General features: G+C 38.2%; 1 protein-coding gene across 8 annotated transcripts in view; it reads left to right on the plus strand.

Moving 5' to 3' along the window:
- Positions 1 to 3,886: 3,886 nt before the first annotated feature.
- The window catches only part of dtnbb (dystrobrevin, beta b), a 39,376-nt gene continuing 26,224 nt past the window's right edge, over positions 3,887 to 17,038 (plus strand). For 3 of the 8 annotated variants that reach the window (XM_032546963.1, XM_032546962.1, XM_032546964.1), the window contains exons 1-10: positions 3,890 to 4,257; positions 7,172 to 7,218; positions 8,617 to 8,684; positions 9,701 to 9,781; positions 9,930 to 10,143; positions 13,100 to 13,185; positions 13,463 to 13,617; positions 13,716 to 13,821; positions 14,452 to 14,618; positions 16,637 to 16,761. In XM_032546963.1, coding sequence (XP_032402854.1) covers positions 8,618 to 8,684; positions 9,701 to 9,781; positions 9,930 to 10,143; positions 13,100 to 13,185; positions 13,463 to 13,617; positions 13,716 to 13,821; positions 14,452 to 14,618; positions 16,637 to 16,761 — 1,001 coding nt within the window. In that variant the 5' untranslated portion in view covers positions 3,890 to 4,257; positions 7,172 to 7,218; position 8,617. Of the gene's footprint in view, positions 4,258 to 4,392; positions 4,623 to 6,860; positions 7,037 to 7,171; positions 7,219 to 8,616; positions 8,685 to 9,700; positions 9,782 to 9,929; positions 10,144 to 13,099; positions 13,186 to 13,462; positions 13,618 to 13,715; positions 13,822 to 14,451; positions 14,619 to 16,636; positions 16,762 to 17,038 lie in introns of those variants that run through there. The other 5 variants (XM_032546961.1, XM_032546960.1, XM_032546957.1 and 2 more) reach the window with 5 other exon arrangements.

The raw sequence follows: 17,038 nt of genomic DNA on the forward strand, positions 1-17,038 counted from the left end.
AACTGACTTGCTGCATTTAACATTTTAAAATTAAAGCAGTTCAATTTTGAGCTGCACTTCTGTAGTTTCCAAACTATGACCGTAAGCACTTTTTGCGTGTCGTGAACTATTTCAAAACAGCCAAATTTTTGTCTTTTATTTTGTGACATGAAACTTTACAGCATCGCCTTACTGTACGGTCCATTTCGCCAAAGGTACTTGGCTCTCACTCCAGCCATTTTTCTGGCATCTCATCAAAATGAAATTGAAACAACGAATCAAGTAGATTTATTCATATATATATATATATTTGGTATGCCTTGATACCGGCCCATGCCTAAGCTTCACATGCCGTCGAGGCACAAATATGGCATGAGGTTGTTTAGAGTGAATGGAAAATGTGGTGCGGTATCTTAACTGTTCTACGCCTGCGACAGCCAGGATCTGATCACTGTTGGGGGAAAAAAGCAAGAATTTACACTGGACGGTCTTGTTTTTTCAACCACACCTCTTTTTACAGATGCCAATCGATTTTCAATCAGTTTAATACTCAGTCAGATGTGCGAGAAATCTCACATTCAACGTTTGCACTCAGCTAGATTAGTCTATATTTTTATATAAAATATATATATATATATACATGTGTGTGTATTGTTTTTAAAAGAGGGAAAATGAATGTTTCTATTTTTAGGACTTCATGACTGTTCTGTGTTGAGACTGAACTTTTTATCGTAGGGTTAATTGGGGTTACTATCAAGAAAAGGCACTAGAGAAAATCATGGGTTGTACAATACCTCCTGCCTGGATTTTTATGCATGTGTGGCAGGGAAGTAACAATTATATATATATATATATATATATATATACAGTATATATATATATATATATAAAAAAGAAAGGTACATTAATACAGAGTACACTGATATTTAAAAACGTTTATGGATTTATAGGTTTATTGAGGAATTATGCATAAAATGTTTTTAAAATCTGCCCATGTGGATTGCACATAAAAATTATGGCATCAAATTGCCTGCAAAGGATCATGTTGTAAAGTTGGAATTCAGCGTAGCACTTAAATTCAAATTTAACATTTTTAATAGAAAGTGGTTTATCTTCCCTGTTGTTTTTTTTTAATATCAAATCAAAGTTTAACGTCATCTACTACTGTTTTAAAGCCACATTTTCCCTCCTTAAAACTGTTTTGTAGCTAAAGTGTCCCATAAATTGGAGTTGGGGTTTTTTTTCTGTATAGATTGATAACAGTTGAAATGAAAACACTCAAAGTAAAGGGAGAAAATGAAGACCTTTTCTTTTCACTGTAAATACTAGATGTAGGTAGTCAATATTTTCTTTGTGCAGCACACTTATCCATTTTTGTTACTACAAAAAGATGTTTGACAATCGAAAGAAAAACATTATACAGTCAAATAATTGTAGATTTTCTAAAAATGATCTGTTGGTACAAAAAGTCGCAAATTTATAGATGAGTATAACCGTTTATCGCTGACCTTCCCAGAAAATGAGAATCTTCCATTTTAAGGTGATATGAGGTATTGTAAGCCTAATTATTCACAATAACCATTGTGACGTAAAGTACATTGTAATATGAACACAATCTAAGTGCTTACTTAACCCCACGTTACTTTTCAAAAGGGTCCGTGGAAAACTGTTAACTCAAGCAAAAAAAATAAAGAAAAATCAAATAATATTTTATAGTATCCAGCACAGGTGAAATTTTTTCTGTTTTATAGCTGTTGTTTTCAAGGTAAAATGCCAAAGCCACCTTAAAAAAACAAAAATAATCAGAAGTTGTTTATAATCTCAGACTTGTTAATCAAAGTAATATATTTTAATTAATATATTTTAATATAAAAGATCTATTTACTATTTTTTGGGACAAATCAACAAGGTATTTGCTATAGTAATATATTGGCTGTCCGTTTTGTTATGTTTTTTTCCCCCTGTAACTTGTAGACAGGACAGACCACCATAAGGAATGATTGAACTTTGTATCTGAAATTGCCCAAGTATGGCTGTGTGAACCAGTCTTTGCAATCAGTCCATTTGTCTAAACCGCCCTTTGAAGATTTTGTCTGTGTGCATCCTTTGTCTACAATTATGACGTTTTTCTTTTACAAACTATGGCTCAGTCTAAAATTTTAAGTTGATCCATTTTTACCTGTATTTTTTTTGAATATATAACTGGATGGTCATGTCTGTTAAATTTGGGTTTCAGAATAGTATTAGAAAAGTATTAGAAAAAAACTCTTTTATGCAGTTAGTCATTTTAATGTGAATAGCACGTCTTACATGCTATTCAAACTGAATAGCTTGTAAGACGTGAATAGAATCAGAAACGGCTGTATTTGCAGTTAAATTTGGGGACTGGAACGCACTTCAAGAAAGGCAGCTTGACGAAGACTGAAACGTGCATCGGGCGGCAGTCTTCATTTTTACTGAAGCTACCTGTTTGTGTAAATTTAGATGAGTGGTTAATCGAGAACTAGCTGGGCTGAGGTTACTATGGGCAATCACCATCTTTTTCTTTTTCAACTGTCACATTTGTCACTAGTTTCATTTGTTACACTCGTCTGTTTCACTCTGTGTCCAGTAAAACTCCAGTGAATGTAACATGGTAATCTGCACTTGTAAACAAAATGTATTTAAAAGTTATAATCTATTATGAATAAAATAATTTAAAAATATGTCTTGTGGATTTTCTATTTTGGTTTTGCTAGTAAAAACCAAATTAGCTGAAAATTATTTTCTGGAGGCATGAGGGGTAAAAGCTGAACTCTAGATTTTCTTCTTAAAGTCCTTCAACATAGATCCATGTAAATTAATGGTCTTTCTAAAAGAGCTAAACATTTTAGATATTTTCACGACCTGTTTTTAAAACTACACAGACCCAAATTCCGAGTGTTTTCTCTCACTTTGCTCCATTCTGAAGAAATGTGGTGTGTCACGTTATGCAGATGATGATAAGATTTATTCAGTCATTGCCTTGCTGTCTTCATGGCATGAAGGGCCTGGATGGCTCTCAATTTCATAACGACCAACTTCCAAATAGATTGGGATTAAAGTTTATCCTACGTTTTTTACATTGAGGTCAGAGTAACCTCCGGATCAGGCTTCTGGTAGTTAATGCTGCTGGCCAAAAAGTTCCTTTTATGAAATCTTTTGAGACATTAGCCAACACCTTTTCAACCACTTAGTGGGATTATAGTAATACCCTTCATGTACGGATTTATGGTTATAGCATAGAATATTTCAACTCTCTCACTGATGCAAGTAAATATGAGCACATTTGCTTCACTTTACTCGCTATAATATATATTACAATAATTTTTTAAAGTTTTTGTTTGCTTTTAAAAGCCCTATTTAATCAAGCCTTGCCCTACCTCCCTGTGCGTTTTTACACCCATCCATTGAATTTCTGTTTAGCCTGCTTCATGTTGCCTGTCAAGTTCTATTGAAGGGATTTCTTAATTAAACTGACCTGACATTTAGCAGGCCACAGTAGTCAAACTGCGCTCATCAAGAGGCAGGTTGCTTTGGATAATTATTTCCTTTCAATACACTAAATAATTTGAAAACCTATTTTTCTATTTACTCAATTTGTGTTATATAATCATCGCTCGATAGTTTTAAGGACATCTGTAAGTGGGAAAATACTTTTTTTTTTTTTTTTATTTCACCGTAGCTGTACACCTACGAAGAGGTGCGTGTCATTTATTTATTTATTTATTTGTGTGATCTCCAGTTGTTATTTCCTAAAGAAAAAATAATTACGTGGCAATCAAATAATTTAACTAGTTGCTATTACACAAAAAAAAAAAAAAAAAAAAATCGATTATTTATGCAAACGGCTTACCATACTTTCTTGTGCGCGCATGCGTAAAGCAGCAGGTGTTCGCGCATGTCATCTGCGTGCCTGCCTGCGCTCTGCCGTCCCCTGCCGCTGGCTCGCTGCTGATGCCGCGCGGCGGAACGGTTCGGCTCGTGCGTTTCTGCTGCAGCCGCAGTTGCCGAGCTTCACAGGCGAATGAAACCGGAGAGCGGCTCGACAAAAAAATATGACGACGGAAGGTCCGAGCCGCTCCTCGCCATCCACACAGCTGTAACGTCGGCGGGAAAACGCTCGTGGATTTTGTCGGACGTGAGAATGCGGCTGTGAATCACGGAGGAAATATCCCTGGACCACTCCGCTCAGCCTCCCTATCTGACTCCGCCGATGGTGACGATGCTCTAAACCTGAACCTGCCTGCGGTTCATCCGGTAAAAAAAAAAAAAAAAGACCTTCTCTCTTTAAATACAGTCGAGGCATCTGCGAGATTTGACAAGGTGCAAGATTTCCATTATTTAGGAATCAAGACCAAAAAAAAAAAAAAAAAAAAAGGAGGAGGAGGGGAGGAGGGAAATAAAATCAAATCATCACGACACATAATTCCCATTGCGGAAATAAGATAACCTAAATAAGGAGTAAAATCGGGCAACACGGCTGCGTTTTTTTTTTTGTTCCTCCTGGAGCGATCTGCTCGGAGTGAGGATGACGGGAGAAATGAATGATATCAGCGGCGAGGAGGTGCTGCAGTAACCGCGAGTCCTTCTGTTCGGATGTTGTCATTACCGCCGATCCGAAGGTGCGGTTGCACTGTACCCTCATGTCAGCCAGTCCTACTTATTTAAATAGCTGTCTGTGATTTATTACTACTTATGCTGTTCTGTTTATGTGCAACTGATTGAATGCAGTTGGCTTCAGATGCCACACTTCGATTTTAATCATCCCACCAGAAGGGATCTCGATGTGCTAACCTCTATAATGTATTCCTGAGAGAGAAAAAACACACAAACAACTTGTTCCTTAGCAAAGGATACTGTATTCTGAGCAAAACACCCGTGAAAAACCTCAGTTGTCTGATCATGAATCCAAAAAGAGTTTCTGGATCAGATGGTATGTTTTGTATTGTTGGGCTGACTTGTGCCATAATCGGGCTTTGACTAGAAACCAGATGCTTTTCAAGGTTTTTCTGGTGTCTGATTGAAGGTTTTTCAAATTATGTTCTGATCCATGTAGGGCTTCGTTCCTACTGGGTTTCTCCTGTTCAGAATTTCTGTGGTTTGACTTGTTTGTTTCTGGAATAAAGGAACAAGATAAAGTTTAAGAATATATGTTGAGATTGTAAATATTCATCAGGTGCCAAATCAAGGTCTTCTGTGCAGAAAACAGTTCTTTTACAAAACGTACGGAAGTAAAGATGTGCCATCAGGATTTGAATTAAAAATGCCTCTGAAATTTGAATGCTGTATATTTGTACTTACTTTTTTAGTGTATAAAATATATTTGAACGCTAAAGAAAGTAAGTACAAATTGTGTAAAATATGAATGAAATGTATATAATGCATTTTAACAATGAAGAAAGTAAGTACAAATTCACAACATTCAAATTTCAGAGGTATTTTTAATTCAGTTCTTGATGGCACATATTTACCTCCATTTGAAGGAGTCATACACCTTGATTTTTTAAAGGATTTTTGTCACATATTAGTTAAGTAGTTTATTTTACTGGGATTTTATGTGGTTAAGTGAAGGACATTTTGAGTTTTTTAAAAATTTTACAGATGAAGTTCTGAACTGTGTGGTGTGCGTTTGTATTTAAACCATTTAGAATCACCTTTCACTGCTATTACAGCTGCATGTCTTCTGGGGTGTGTCTCAGGTCTTCAATTAGATTCAGTTCTGGACTTTGACTGGGCCGGTCTAATCCACAAATATGCTTTTATGTAAACCGTACCATTGTGGCTCCAGCTTTATGCTTAGGGTCATTGTCCTGTTAGAAGGTGAAAAGTCTTCTGCAGTGTTTAGCTCCATCCATCTTTCCATCAACTCTTTCTTTCAATGCTGGCTTTCTTCCACAAAGGCCAAATTTGTACTGAGGGTCATGTTACGAAAAAAAAAAGAAGAAAAAAATACACATCCAAGCACCGTTGCGGTGAAAATTACGGTTTAATAATATTGTGTGCATGATATGAGAACTTACAAAATCAGATATTCATGAACAGGTGAGAGGAAAAGCTCTGTCAAGACAGAGTCGACACTTTGTTCTTAACGCCAAGGACAGAGAATCGCAAAGACCCGAGAAACAGTCTGGCTCCCTTACAGCTGCAGAGAACAAACATCTACGGCACAACAAACCTCCGGTGTGCAGCTCAGACGGCTTCGTTTGGTGGAAGGTCATTAGTGTGGGCATAAAAAAAAAACAACGTATCATGACATGACCAGGAGTGCAATGAAGTCATGTAATACAATTTGAAGCAACGACGACTCCTCCAGAGTTACGGTGAGCCCCTTGTTCCTCATCCAGCCTGTCAAATTAGGCCACTGGTGTCATGCTAAGATGAACCAAACAGGTGGACTCTATTTACTTTGAGAGGGGAGTTGCTTGCTCTGGATTTTATTGAGGGGTATTTGGAGTAAATACAAATGCACCCCAAATTCTTTTTAGACTTTTTTCAAAAGTTTCGACGACCATGCCATCGTCGTATCGACTTCCTTCCACCTTCCACCTGTGCACCAACTTTGTGTCTGTCCATCAGACAAAAACAGAGTATTTTGAATCTTGTGTTTGTAATTTGTCCAACACAAGTTTCCGCTCCCTCTTTCTGACGCAGAAGGAAGCGTGGAGGTTTTTGCTCGACACTCATTGCGGTTGTCGAACCTCGGGATGCTCAGCTGATCATCAGGCGCGCGCATGACCCGCGCCCGGGAGCGCACGGATCTCGTGGTCCCCGCATCCTCCCTCCGGGGACACTCGGCGCTCATTGGCCGGCCTTAATGCGGTCTTTGTCCATCATCGTTAAACAGTTCCCGTGCAGCTCTGTTGGTGTCATTAGCGCACAGGATGCTGGCGTTGCTGAGCAGGATGTCATGGAGAATTATCATTTGTGCGGACCACAGGCGCTGGACGCGTCCCGAAACAAGCGCACCCATGTCTCTCTACATGAGCAGAGAGGGGGAAACAACAGCCCAGATTGAGAGTTAATGAAGTCTTTGAAGGGAAGACGAAAGAGAGGCTTTAATTACTTTATTTATTTATTTATTTTACACACTAATACATTTTTGGCGAGATTAAGAAGTTGAAAATCTCCTATATGGAGCTTTCTCTAATGTTTCTTTGTCCTTTCCTTACAGGTTTGACCTTCAAGGCATCACTTTGAGTGAGATCTAATCGTCAGCAGGTAAGCACTTTATAGAACCGTCCGGTTCAGGCGTAAGATTTCTTAAAAACGAGAAAAATGAAAATAATTGCTGCTGTCCACTGGATTTTGTCGACACCACGGTTTCTGCTGCCGTCCATATTGGAGAAAAAGACGATCCTAAAATTTCTCTCGGCTGGCCTTAGAGAACGAAGAAGAGTAAATTATGATCGCGAAATTTTATGGTAAAGTGTAAATGATCTTTCCGTTACAGTTAGAGTGGAGTTAATACAAATAGACATCAAAAAACTTTTATTGAAGAAACACAGAGCACAGATAATTTGCTAAAAATCAAGAAAAACTGCAACGCAAAAACTAATTGTGGTTATTAATAAATTAAATATTTTTCTGCGGGGTGTTTAATAGGCCGCATGTATTTCATTAGCTCTATGTAGCCCTATTTATTTTCCAAAGTCAATGCAGCTAAAAGGTGATTCGAAAATTTGGCTAAGTGCAGATAGCAGAAAGTAACATGTAGATTTCAAACCGTTTATCAAGTAAAGATGTTGTTACTAATTATTTTCACGTCAAAACAGACTGTCCTATAGAAAAAAATAGCAGCAACCATACCAGCGTAATAACGTCTTTCTACTTTTTGTGTTTAAAGCCCCTGTTGTTAGCCTTTTCCCCAGAGCTCAACATTTAGCAGATTTCTCTGGTTTTTCTACAATTATTGAGTGTGTGAAGTTGATTGCAGATCCAAGATTTTTTTGCAAACTAAAACAAGTTCATTTGTTATTTCTTTCACTGCCTCCTAACTCCACAAGCTGGCACACAAGAAACAAACAAACAAAAAAAAGTTTCCTATTTATATGTGATTAACCAGTTTCATTGCTAAACTCTCCTGAAAAATATCACTTTAAACTTGTATGAAAATTGTTAAAAATATATCTACCTAATAGTCAGCAGTGGAAGGATACAGTATTATCTACTGATAAGCTATCGATTTATCCTCCAATGGAAGTTTAAACTCCCCCGTGGAAAGAATAATGTTCATGAAGGAGAAACACTGTCGCCTACTTGCGGCCAGATTGACGAGGCCAACTGTTCTCTGATCGCATGAACTGAAACCAGCAAATCCTTTTGATTTCTGTGAGGGTTTCCTGGATGTTTTGTGACACAGAACACAAATCAGCGCATATTTTTACATCTAGAAATCCATCCGGCATTAATTTGTGTTCTAAAAGTCCTTTGAGTTCGGGGTAAAAAAAACCTCAAAGTTCAGCGGGTGTGAACACTTTTTCAAGGCATTGTTTCTGTTGCCTTTGAGTCGAAATGTACCAGAGGACTTTCTCCATTTAAAAGCCTCTGCCTTGCATTAATGTGGCGCTGCTGACTGAACAGGAAGTGCTGCGTGCTCTTGTGTTTGATGTGCCACAGAATGATCGAGGAAGGCAGCAAACGAGGCAAGGCCATGGTCGAGAAGAGACAGCTCTTCATGGAAATGAGTGAGTGCAGTCAACTCAGAGAAGTCTCTTTTCTCTATTCATTGTCAGCTCATGTGTCACTGTTTGACCAGCTTGCTCTCTTACATGCAGTAATCGTGTTTAAATGCGCCTGCATTTAGCCTGTTTGTGACTGGAAAGGCGTTACACCATTTGGGACTGAGACGATTAATCCATTAACCGTTCACTGGAGTACGCAGACTCAAAAAGAGACGATCTGCTGAGAGAGCTGTCGCGTCAGAGCAGGAATTAAGACAATCCTGCACAAAAAATGTACATTTTTCATTTAAGATTAAAAAAAACTTTCTTTTTCTGTAAATATATTATATCGAGAACAACTCAAGTTGCAGTTTGAGCTTCACCTGATGCAAATTTTGTAAATAAAGTCTCATTTTAAGCAACTTTTTCTGTCTAGGTACTAATCGTTTAATCCCCAAAACATAATCGACAGATCAGCCCTGCTCTGCATTGATGCAAAGTCGAGCAGAAAGGGCTGAGCTTTCCAAACGTTGACGTTCGAAGCATCTTTTGCAGATTTCAGCTGCAAATGCTAAAGGAATGCTAAGTTGTTGCATTTTAGCCAATAAAATGTTTATTTTCATACTTAAAAGGGGAATTGAAGGATTTGTTTGCATCTTTTAATGTATTTCTAATATTGTGTAAAAAAAGACAAAGAGAATCTGAACATTGTTCCCGTTTTTTAAATCAAATTAATCGCTTTATTATAAGAATAATGGATAAATTATTCTTATAATAATCATTAATTGACCATTTATAATGATTTATAAGGCAACTATTGGAGTGTTTATTTGCTGATGCAGAATTATTTTGCAAGATGCTACTCACAATTTAACTCTTAGCCCTTTAAATACGGCGCTAAGGCTCCTTATTAATGGGTTAGATTGTTAACAGCCTTATTAATAACTACTTTGTTACCTATTTATTAATGATTTATAATGGGGTCTTATTGTAAAGTGATACTAATATATTTATTTTTCCATTTTTGTTTTGTTTTTCAGGAGCACAAAACTTTGACGTTATCAGATTGTCAACCTATCGGACTGCCTGCAAACTCCGGTTTGTCCAAAAGCGATGCAACCGTAAGAGAACGCAGATTGTTGATTTTTCTCTTCTTTCCTTTCTGTCAAATTTCGGCTCTGAAGACACTTGCGTGGTGATTACAGACACGAATACGCACTCAGCTGATCAGAGCGTGCGCCCCCGCTCTCTCCCCGCTTCTTTTCACAGTCCATCTGGTGGACGTCTGGAACATGATCGAGGCTTTCCGAGACAACGGGCTCAACACGCTGGACCACAACGCCGAGATCAGCGTGTCGCGGCTGGAGACGATTCTGTCTTCCATCTACTACCAGCTTAACAAGCGGCTGCCCACCACCCACCAGATCAACGTGGAGCAGTCCATCGGCCTGCTGCTGAACTTCATGGTGGCCACCTATGACAGGTTGGAAACATGCGGCCAGCACAGGGGACTGAAACTACAGTATTGTAGCAGCGAATGAGCAGAGAACATACATTTTAGTAAAGTCACAATGCAATGTCAGCCGCATTTATTTGGCATCGTATGGCATTGTAAAGATTAGTAGACATCCTTAAAATGAATTCATTGTTATTACAGTAGCGTAACCACACACTAAACATTTTAGAAAAATCCAACCTTAATTTAAGATCAAATATTCAGTCATTGGCGCAGTTTTGGCTGCCTCATATAAACTTCAATGATAGTGAAGTTAGTGGTCACAGGAAGCCAAAAAAACCCTACAGGGATGATTTTAGGGTACGAATCGGGTTGCTCTTTGCCAGCCGCTCATTTAATTTCCATTTGAGATCAATAAAGTATTCTTGAACTTGAATAACGGAGGAAACATAATTTCTCCACAGCTCACTGTTTACATCAAAGATTAGTGTCACCAAGTCTCGTTGGCAACTATAAGACACTATCAGCATGTTAATGTTAGCATACTAAACTGTACTGGGAGTGTAACCAGAACTGTGTGCACCTCATGCCTAATGTGAAGTAATTTGAAGGATCTGTGATGCTGTGGGACTGAACACCTAAATAATATGCTACCAAAAACAACAAAATGTGCAATCACTGGGTTTTCAGATAGATAATGGTCCAAATATGACCATATCAACCCAGAAATTACCCAAAATCAACTCTTCCATTTGATTTTGTCTCCGAATCTTAATCCTGTAAAAACCAAAAAAAGAAAAGAAAAGAAACATGTGAAATCTTGAAACAAAAGAGAGCTTAAAAGATGACCCTGGACTTTGGAGCAGCATTTTAGATCGGTCTTTGCTGCCAAAAAAAACACATTTCACTAGAGCTGCTAAACCAACTCAGCCCTTTGAAAAAAAATTTTTAAATCCTTTTTATAAAGCTGTTAAAAGCACAGCAACCTTTAAAGATTGCAATCTTGCCCTTATTTCAGAAACCAGAATATGAACCCCTAAGTAAAATAAAACAATTAAAGATGTTTCCGTCAGCTAAATTAACCCCCAGTCATATTTACATACATTTCACGTTATCAGCGTGTTTGAAGGCACAGCAAACGCATTTATCATTGGGTAATAACGTTCTCTATCACGAGATAAACACGTGTTCCTGATTGGATGCTTGTCCTGTCCATTAATGGACCCATTTAGTTGGTTTACTTATATCTGTGAAGCCATTCTAGTCCTGCTCTATTATTAATTACGCTGCTGCGTGTCTGGGAAACTTTGAGTTAATGGCTGCCACTACAGGAAGGAGCTTTGTTATCTGTCCCTTATGTCCAATCTAAGTTCGGCAGGAGCACTATCGGGCTCCGTTGTACCTCAGGACCGAAGAGAAAACAAATAAGCTGAAGTAAAACAGCTGAGCACTAAGAATGATGGCAACTTAATTACACAATCCTTTCATATCCCCAAATTAATTCAAGGTAAGTTTTTTTGTCTCTTTTAGATGCTTCAGATCGTCAAACAGACTTTAATAGCAGACGTAATTGAACTAAATACACCCAAAAGGAAGTTAACAATAACCATCTCATTTATTAAGGCTTTATGTGAAGAAATAATTGCCTACCTTTGACTTTCTGAAGTCCTGAATTAATTGTGACTCACTTTTACCAGACACACGCAGCACCTGATTACTGCCACACTTGTAGAGTCGGGAAGCGAAGACGGCTTAAACATCTTGAAAAGCGAAACAGCTTGCCTCGTTCAAGAACAGATAAAAGCATAAAAGTTATTGACTTCTTTTAGGCTGGAAAGGATTACAAAGCCATTTCTGAGGCCTTGAGACTCGAGTGAGTCAAAGTGTGAGTCATTGTCCACAAATGGAGAAAACATGGAAGAGTGGTGAACCTTCCCAGCATTGATTGCTACTCAAATAGTACATCCATGACAAAAGAGTGACCACAAAAAAAAAAAAACCCATCAAAAAAACGATCTGATGTAGTGCAAGGCTCACTTGCTTCATTTATGGTCATTGTTTATGATTCAGGAATTTAAAAGAGACTTGGAGAGTTATGTGGACAAAATCAGTACTGATTTAAAACCTTAAAAGCTTCTCTCACATTCATCTGAAAATATCTTGATGATCTTCAAGACCGTTCGAACAATATTCTGTAGACCAACATGACATAAGTGAAACTTTTTGGAAGGTGTGCGAACCATTACATCTGGTTTACGATGTACAGAAAGAGAAGTTAAACACGGTGGTGGTAGAGTGATGGTCTGGGGCTGCGTTGACGAAATCACTAATTCTGCTCTCTACCAGAAAAGTCCTGAAGGAGAATGTGCGACAAGCTGGTTTTGACATTAGTAAACTGTTCGGTTTATGCAGCAGGACGATGACCCTCGGCACGACATCTTGAAGTTGTAAGCGGGGCCTAGTCAAAGCCTAAACTTGTATCCAACAGAGAGGCGCCACAAATCAGTAATTATGTTCATTTGGTGCTTTCTCCCTTAATGAAATTCTCATTTGAAGCTGCATTTTATGTCCACTCAGGTTATCTTTATTTGAGTTTGATGATCTTAGACATTAAATTTGACACTAAAGCATCAACAGAAAAAATATTTTGGGAAGAAAATACTTTTTCACAACACTGTATACCTTTTTTAGGCTTTACTTCTTCATATTTTTTAAATACATTTAAAAGATGAATATAACTGCTATTGATTTTTTTCTTCTTCTTCCCCTTCAATTTTTGGTTATTTGCACTACAAAACTTGATGTCGATGTCACTGTTTCTAATTGTTTTGAGTGTTGGTTTGATTTGTTATACTGATAATGTGCTAAAACACATTTTTTGCTTAAACAAAGAAGTTGTAGCGTCCAAGCATCAGCAGTTTTTAATCACACTGATATTTTTGCTGATAATATATCTCTTTTTTTCCCCCTCCCTAACACGCAGTGAAAGTCATGGGAAGCTGACCGTTTTCTCAATGAAGGCCATGCTGGCGACGATGTGCGGAGGGAAGATTGTGGACAAGCTGCGCTGTGGGTACAATTTTCACTGACTTAACCGTTTAATGTCTGAGGACTTAGAAATGATTGTAATTGAAGCTTTAGACGTCTTCCTTTCCAACTTGTCCTCATGCAGTTTCTTGATTTAAACACAGAGGGGCGCTGTTGAAGCACATACCCTTTATATATTAGTTGAATGAATTGTGCATGTATTCAGGTTCTGGTGAAATTATGCAAAAGAGATCATGGAGCTTTTTTTTTTCTCTCTTTCTTTTCTAACAATAAAGCCAAACAATCGCATGTCCCTCAGACGTTTTTTCACAGATCTCAGATTCGAGCGGAGTCATGGTGTTCTCAAAGTTCGATCAGTTCCTCCGGGAGGTGCTGAAGCTCCCCACAGCGGTGTTCGAGGGCCCGTCGTTCGGCTACACGGAGCATTCGGTGCGGATGTGCTTCCCTCAGCAGGTAGGGCGAGGATAACCAAAAGCTTTATTTTATTTATTCCATCTCTTTATGTTTGAGAGGGGGAATTGTTTAATTGACGTGCGCCTGTTTCTCTCTAGAAGAAGATTATGTTGAACACATTTCTGGATGTGTTGATGGCAGATCCTCCTCCTCAGTGTCTTGTATGGTTGCCACTGATGCACCGACTCGCTAATGTTGAAAACGGTAAGTTGCTGCGGTTACGGCGAACGCTGACAGACACGGAAAGTTGCAAACCTGCTTGCATGTGGAAAAAGAAACAAATAATATGAGAACTATAAAGCATGACAATTATGTACACGCTGAAACAAATTTCACGGAGGAATGAAAGGCCGCAGTGTGTTTTAGACTTTAAAGGAAATAAAAACATCCCCACAACTTGGTGGCAGACATTTTTCCCTTGTAAGAGGAACTAGTAGTTTTTAAATCAATATTAAGGAGTCATGGATTTAAAACAAGGGTATATCTTACTGAAAAGTTACTTGTTATTTCAAGAGTACTAAAAACTAGACCAAAAGTATTTGGTAAGATTTTTGCAGCATAAAATAGTTTCCCCAAAGTTTATCCTTCTACTTACTAAGCATTAATCCACACCATCTGCTTTGATCTGCTTTGTTGCCAACCTGTTTTGCTTTCCAGTTCAAAGTAACAAATTAAGTGAAAACACACAGTATTTCCATTCTTTATCAAATATTATGAGATATTTCAACAGGAATGACTGGAAAGGTGGACGGATTCTCACACACCAATGCATAGAAATAAATGTTAAAGAAAAAGATGTAATGACCCAATTTGTTTTTGTGTTTCTTCGAGCAGTCTTCCATCCGGTGGAATGTTCTTATTGCCGGAGCGAGAGCATGATGGGCTTTCGGTACCGGTGCCAACAGTGCCACGGCTACCAGCTTTGTCAGAGCTGCTTCTGGCGGGGCCACGCCAACGGCCCCCATAGCAACCAACACCAAATGAAGGAGCACTCGTCCTGGGTAAGGAAACGATCTGAGATCCATCCCGGGTTTGCATTATGATTCTGCCGTCTCTGCGCAAATTAGAAGTCCGTACCTCTCGAAAACCGAGGAGTGATTTTATGATGGAACAGCTGTCTGCATGCGGTTAATGGTCGTTCAAAACAATCTAAGGGCGGGGCGGCGGAGGCGAGGGGTTTATGAGGTTTAGTTATTTTGAAAATGAAACTGTATTGATTGCCTTGCCGCCTTCCCTCGAAGCTCAATCATGATGTCATAAATTGAAAGCAGGAAAGGGATATTACCCTGGATCCCAAATCCATTTACAATTCTACAGGAAAGAATAACAGCTCGTATAGCTTCGGGGCTGGAACGACATGATTGAAAGCATTAGACACCAAACACAAGTCTGATATGCCAAAATGTTGGGTTTTTTTGCCACTTATTGTAGGACACGTAGATGCATCTGTACTGGATGTAGTCCTGAAAAGTGAAAAAGTCTCCATTTAAATGAGTCTGAAGCACCTAAGTTGCATTTAGGTTCCACCTCTATGACACTGGCAGGTTTTCTACCATGGCAGAGTGGCAGAATGCCTCTTTTACTATAAAAATAAATATTTATGGCAAAATCCAATCATGTTTTTATCTCTAAAAGCCTCAGGGTGCTCCGTGTACACGATGTCGTTTTTATTTTTATCATCGAGTCAAACCAATTTATTGTAAAATTGACTTTGAAGGCATTTTTATTCAGACTGAACATTTCCCTTCAAGAACGTTAAGTATTTTAGTTAAATAACTTATAAGACGGAAATAAACTTACGAGATAAAGGAAATAACCCGATTTCAAAGGAGGAGTTTTTATGTCTCCAGATTTGATGGATATTGGTAAAAAGTTTAAATGAATTGTAACCACAGGTGTGAAACACGACAGATTCTACCAGCTTATGGAAATAAAAAGATGAAAAGTTCTATTTAAAAAAAAAAAATAAGTGCAATAAAATTAATTAAGATATGTGCAACATGCATCAAAAATTAGGACTAAAAGATGAGTGTTATTTGTCAGAATTATCAGAATAACCCCAAAGTAGGAAAAAAGTTACACTTTATTGCAGTTCTGTCTTATTTCTGTTCCCATGACAGAAAACATTTGACCCGAGTCGGGCAGGCAACTGTACAAAAACTAAGTAGATGTAGATGATGCATGTAAGTTTCAGAATTTAAAGGAAGTTAGGAAGAAAAAGAAACTGTATATAATATCTCATTATTGTGACATTTGACAAATGGACATTTTTTTTTTTTTCAGCTAAAGTAGAAAAGGTTCAGTTTGATTTCACATCAGACCATGAGAAGAAAAAAGTGTACTTCCTGTAGTGTGTGTTAAAAAGAATGATAAGGTTTGCGGGGTTAAATACTTGTGTAAACATATATGGATGTATAAAGTGTTTATGTGTTTATGTTTACAGATTTATCAGCAGGCGATACAGAAATGTACAATTAGTGACGAGCAGCTCACTAAATTAGCTTCCAGAGTTCCTCGTCAATACTGCAAAAACACAAAATCTCACCAAGTAATTTTGGTCTGATTTCTAGTTCAAACATCTTAGTAAACTTAAAATAACAAAAACTAACAAGCAACTTCAGCAAGATGTAGGAGGAGCTTGTTTTTAGTCAATAATTCCTCAATTATTTGTGAAAAAGTACATGTTCCACTGGCAGATTATTTCACTTAGGACAAAGGAAAAACATCTTGTTATAAGTGAATTAATTTGCCTATGGAACATGTACTTTTTCATCAATATCAAGGAATTCTTGACTAAAAACAAGCTCCTATAGCTTGCCGAAAAGTTACTAGTAAGTTAGTTTTAATCTATAAACCAGATTAAAATTACTTGGTAAGATTTTTATGTTTGAGTGTTTGAGAGAGTAGACATACCTACTTACGTAAACGATTTCTGAAACAGCTTAAGTTTGAGTGTGCAACATCAAAAATCAACCGATCAGGCGAGAGGTGACACTGTTTTTCCCGCCCGCTATCACAGAAGTCTCCGGCCAAAAAGCTGAGCCACGCGATCAGCAAATCTCTGGGCTGCGTCCCCATCGGAGAGGCGCCGCACCCCGTGTTCCCCGAGCAGGCCGAGAGACCCCAGGAGCTCACCCATACTGTGTAAGTGTTAATCCCTACGCATTGCTTACTGCTGTGTTGACAAACAGCACAGGAGGAATCAATGTGCTTATGATCCGTTTCCATCGTGTAACATTTTCCATCGTTTCACTACGCGATCATCACACGACTTACGGCATCTCGACTCACTAAGATATCCAGGCCCGGGTTTTTTTTTTTTCATAACTGGAACATGTGTGAAGCTGTGCAGGCCGCTAACAGCTCAGTCATCTTCATCAATATGTTGGCAATGAGACCAGGACGGTGCCGTCAATCTCAC

Source organism: Xiphophorus hellerii, chromosome 19, assembly GCF_003331165.1.
Source record: "Xiphophorus hellerii strain 12219 chromosome 19, Xiphophorus_hellerii-4.1, whole genome shotgun sequence".
Lineage (NCBI taxonomy): Eukaryota > Metazoa > Chordata > Actinopteri > Cyprinodontiformes > Poeciliidae > Xiphophorus > Xiphophorus hellerii.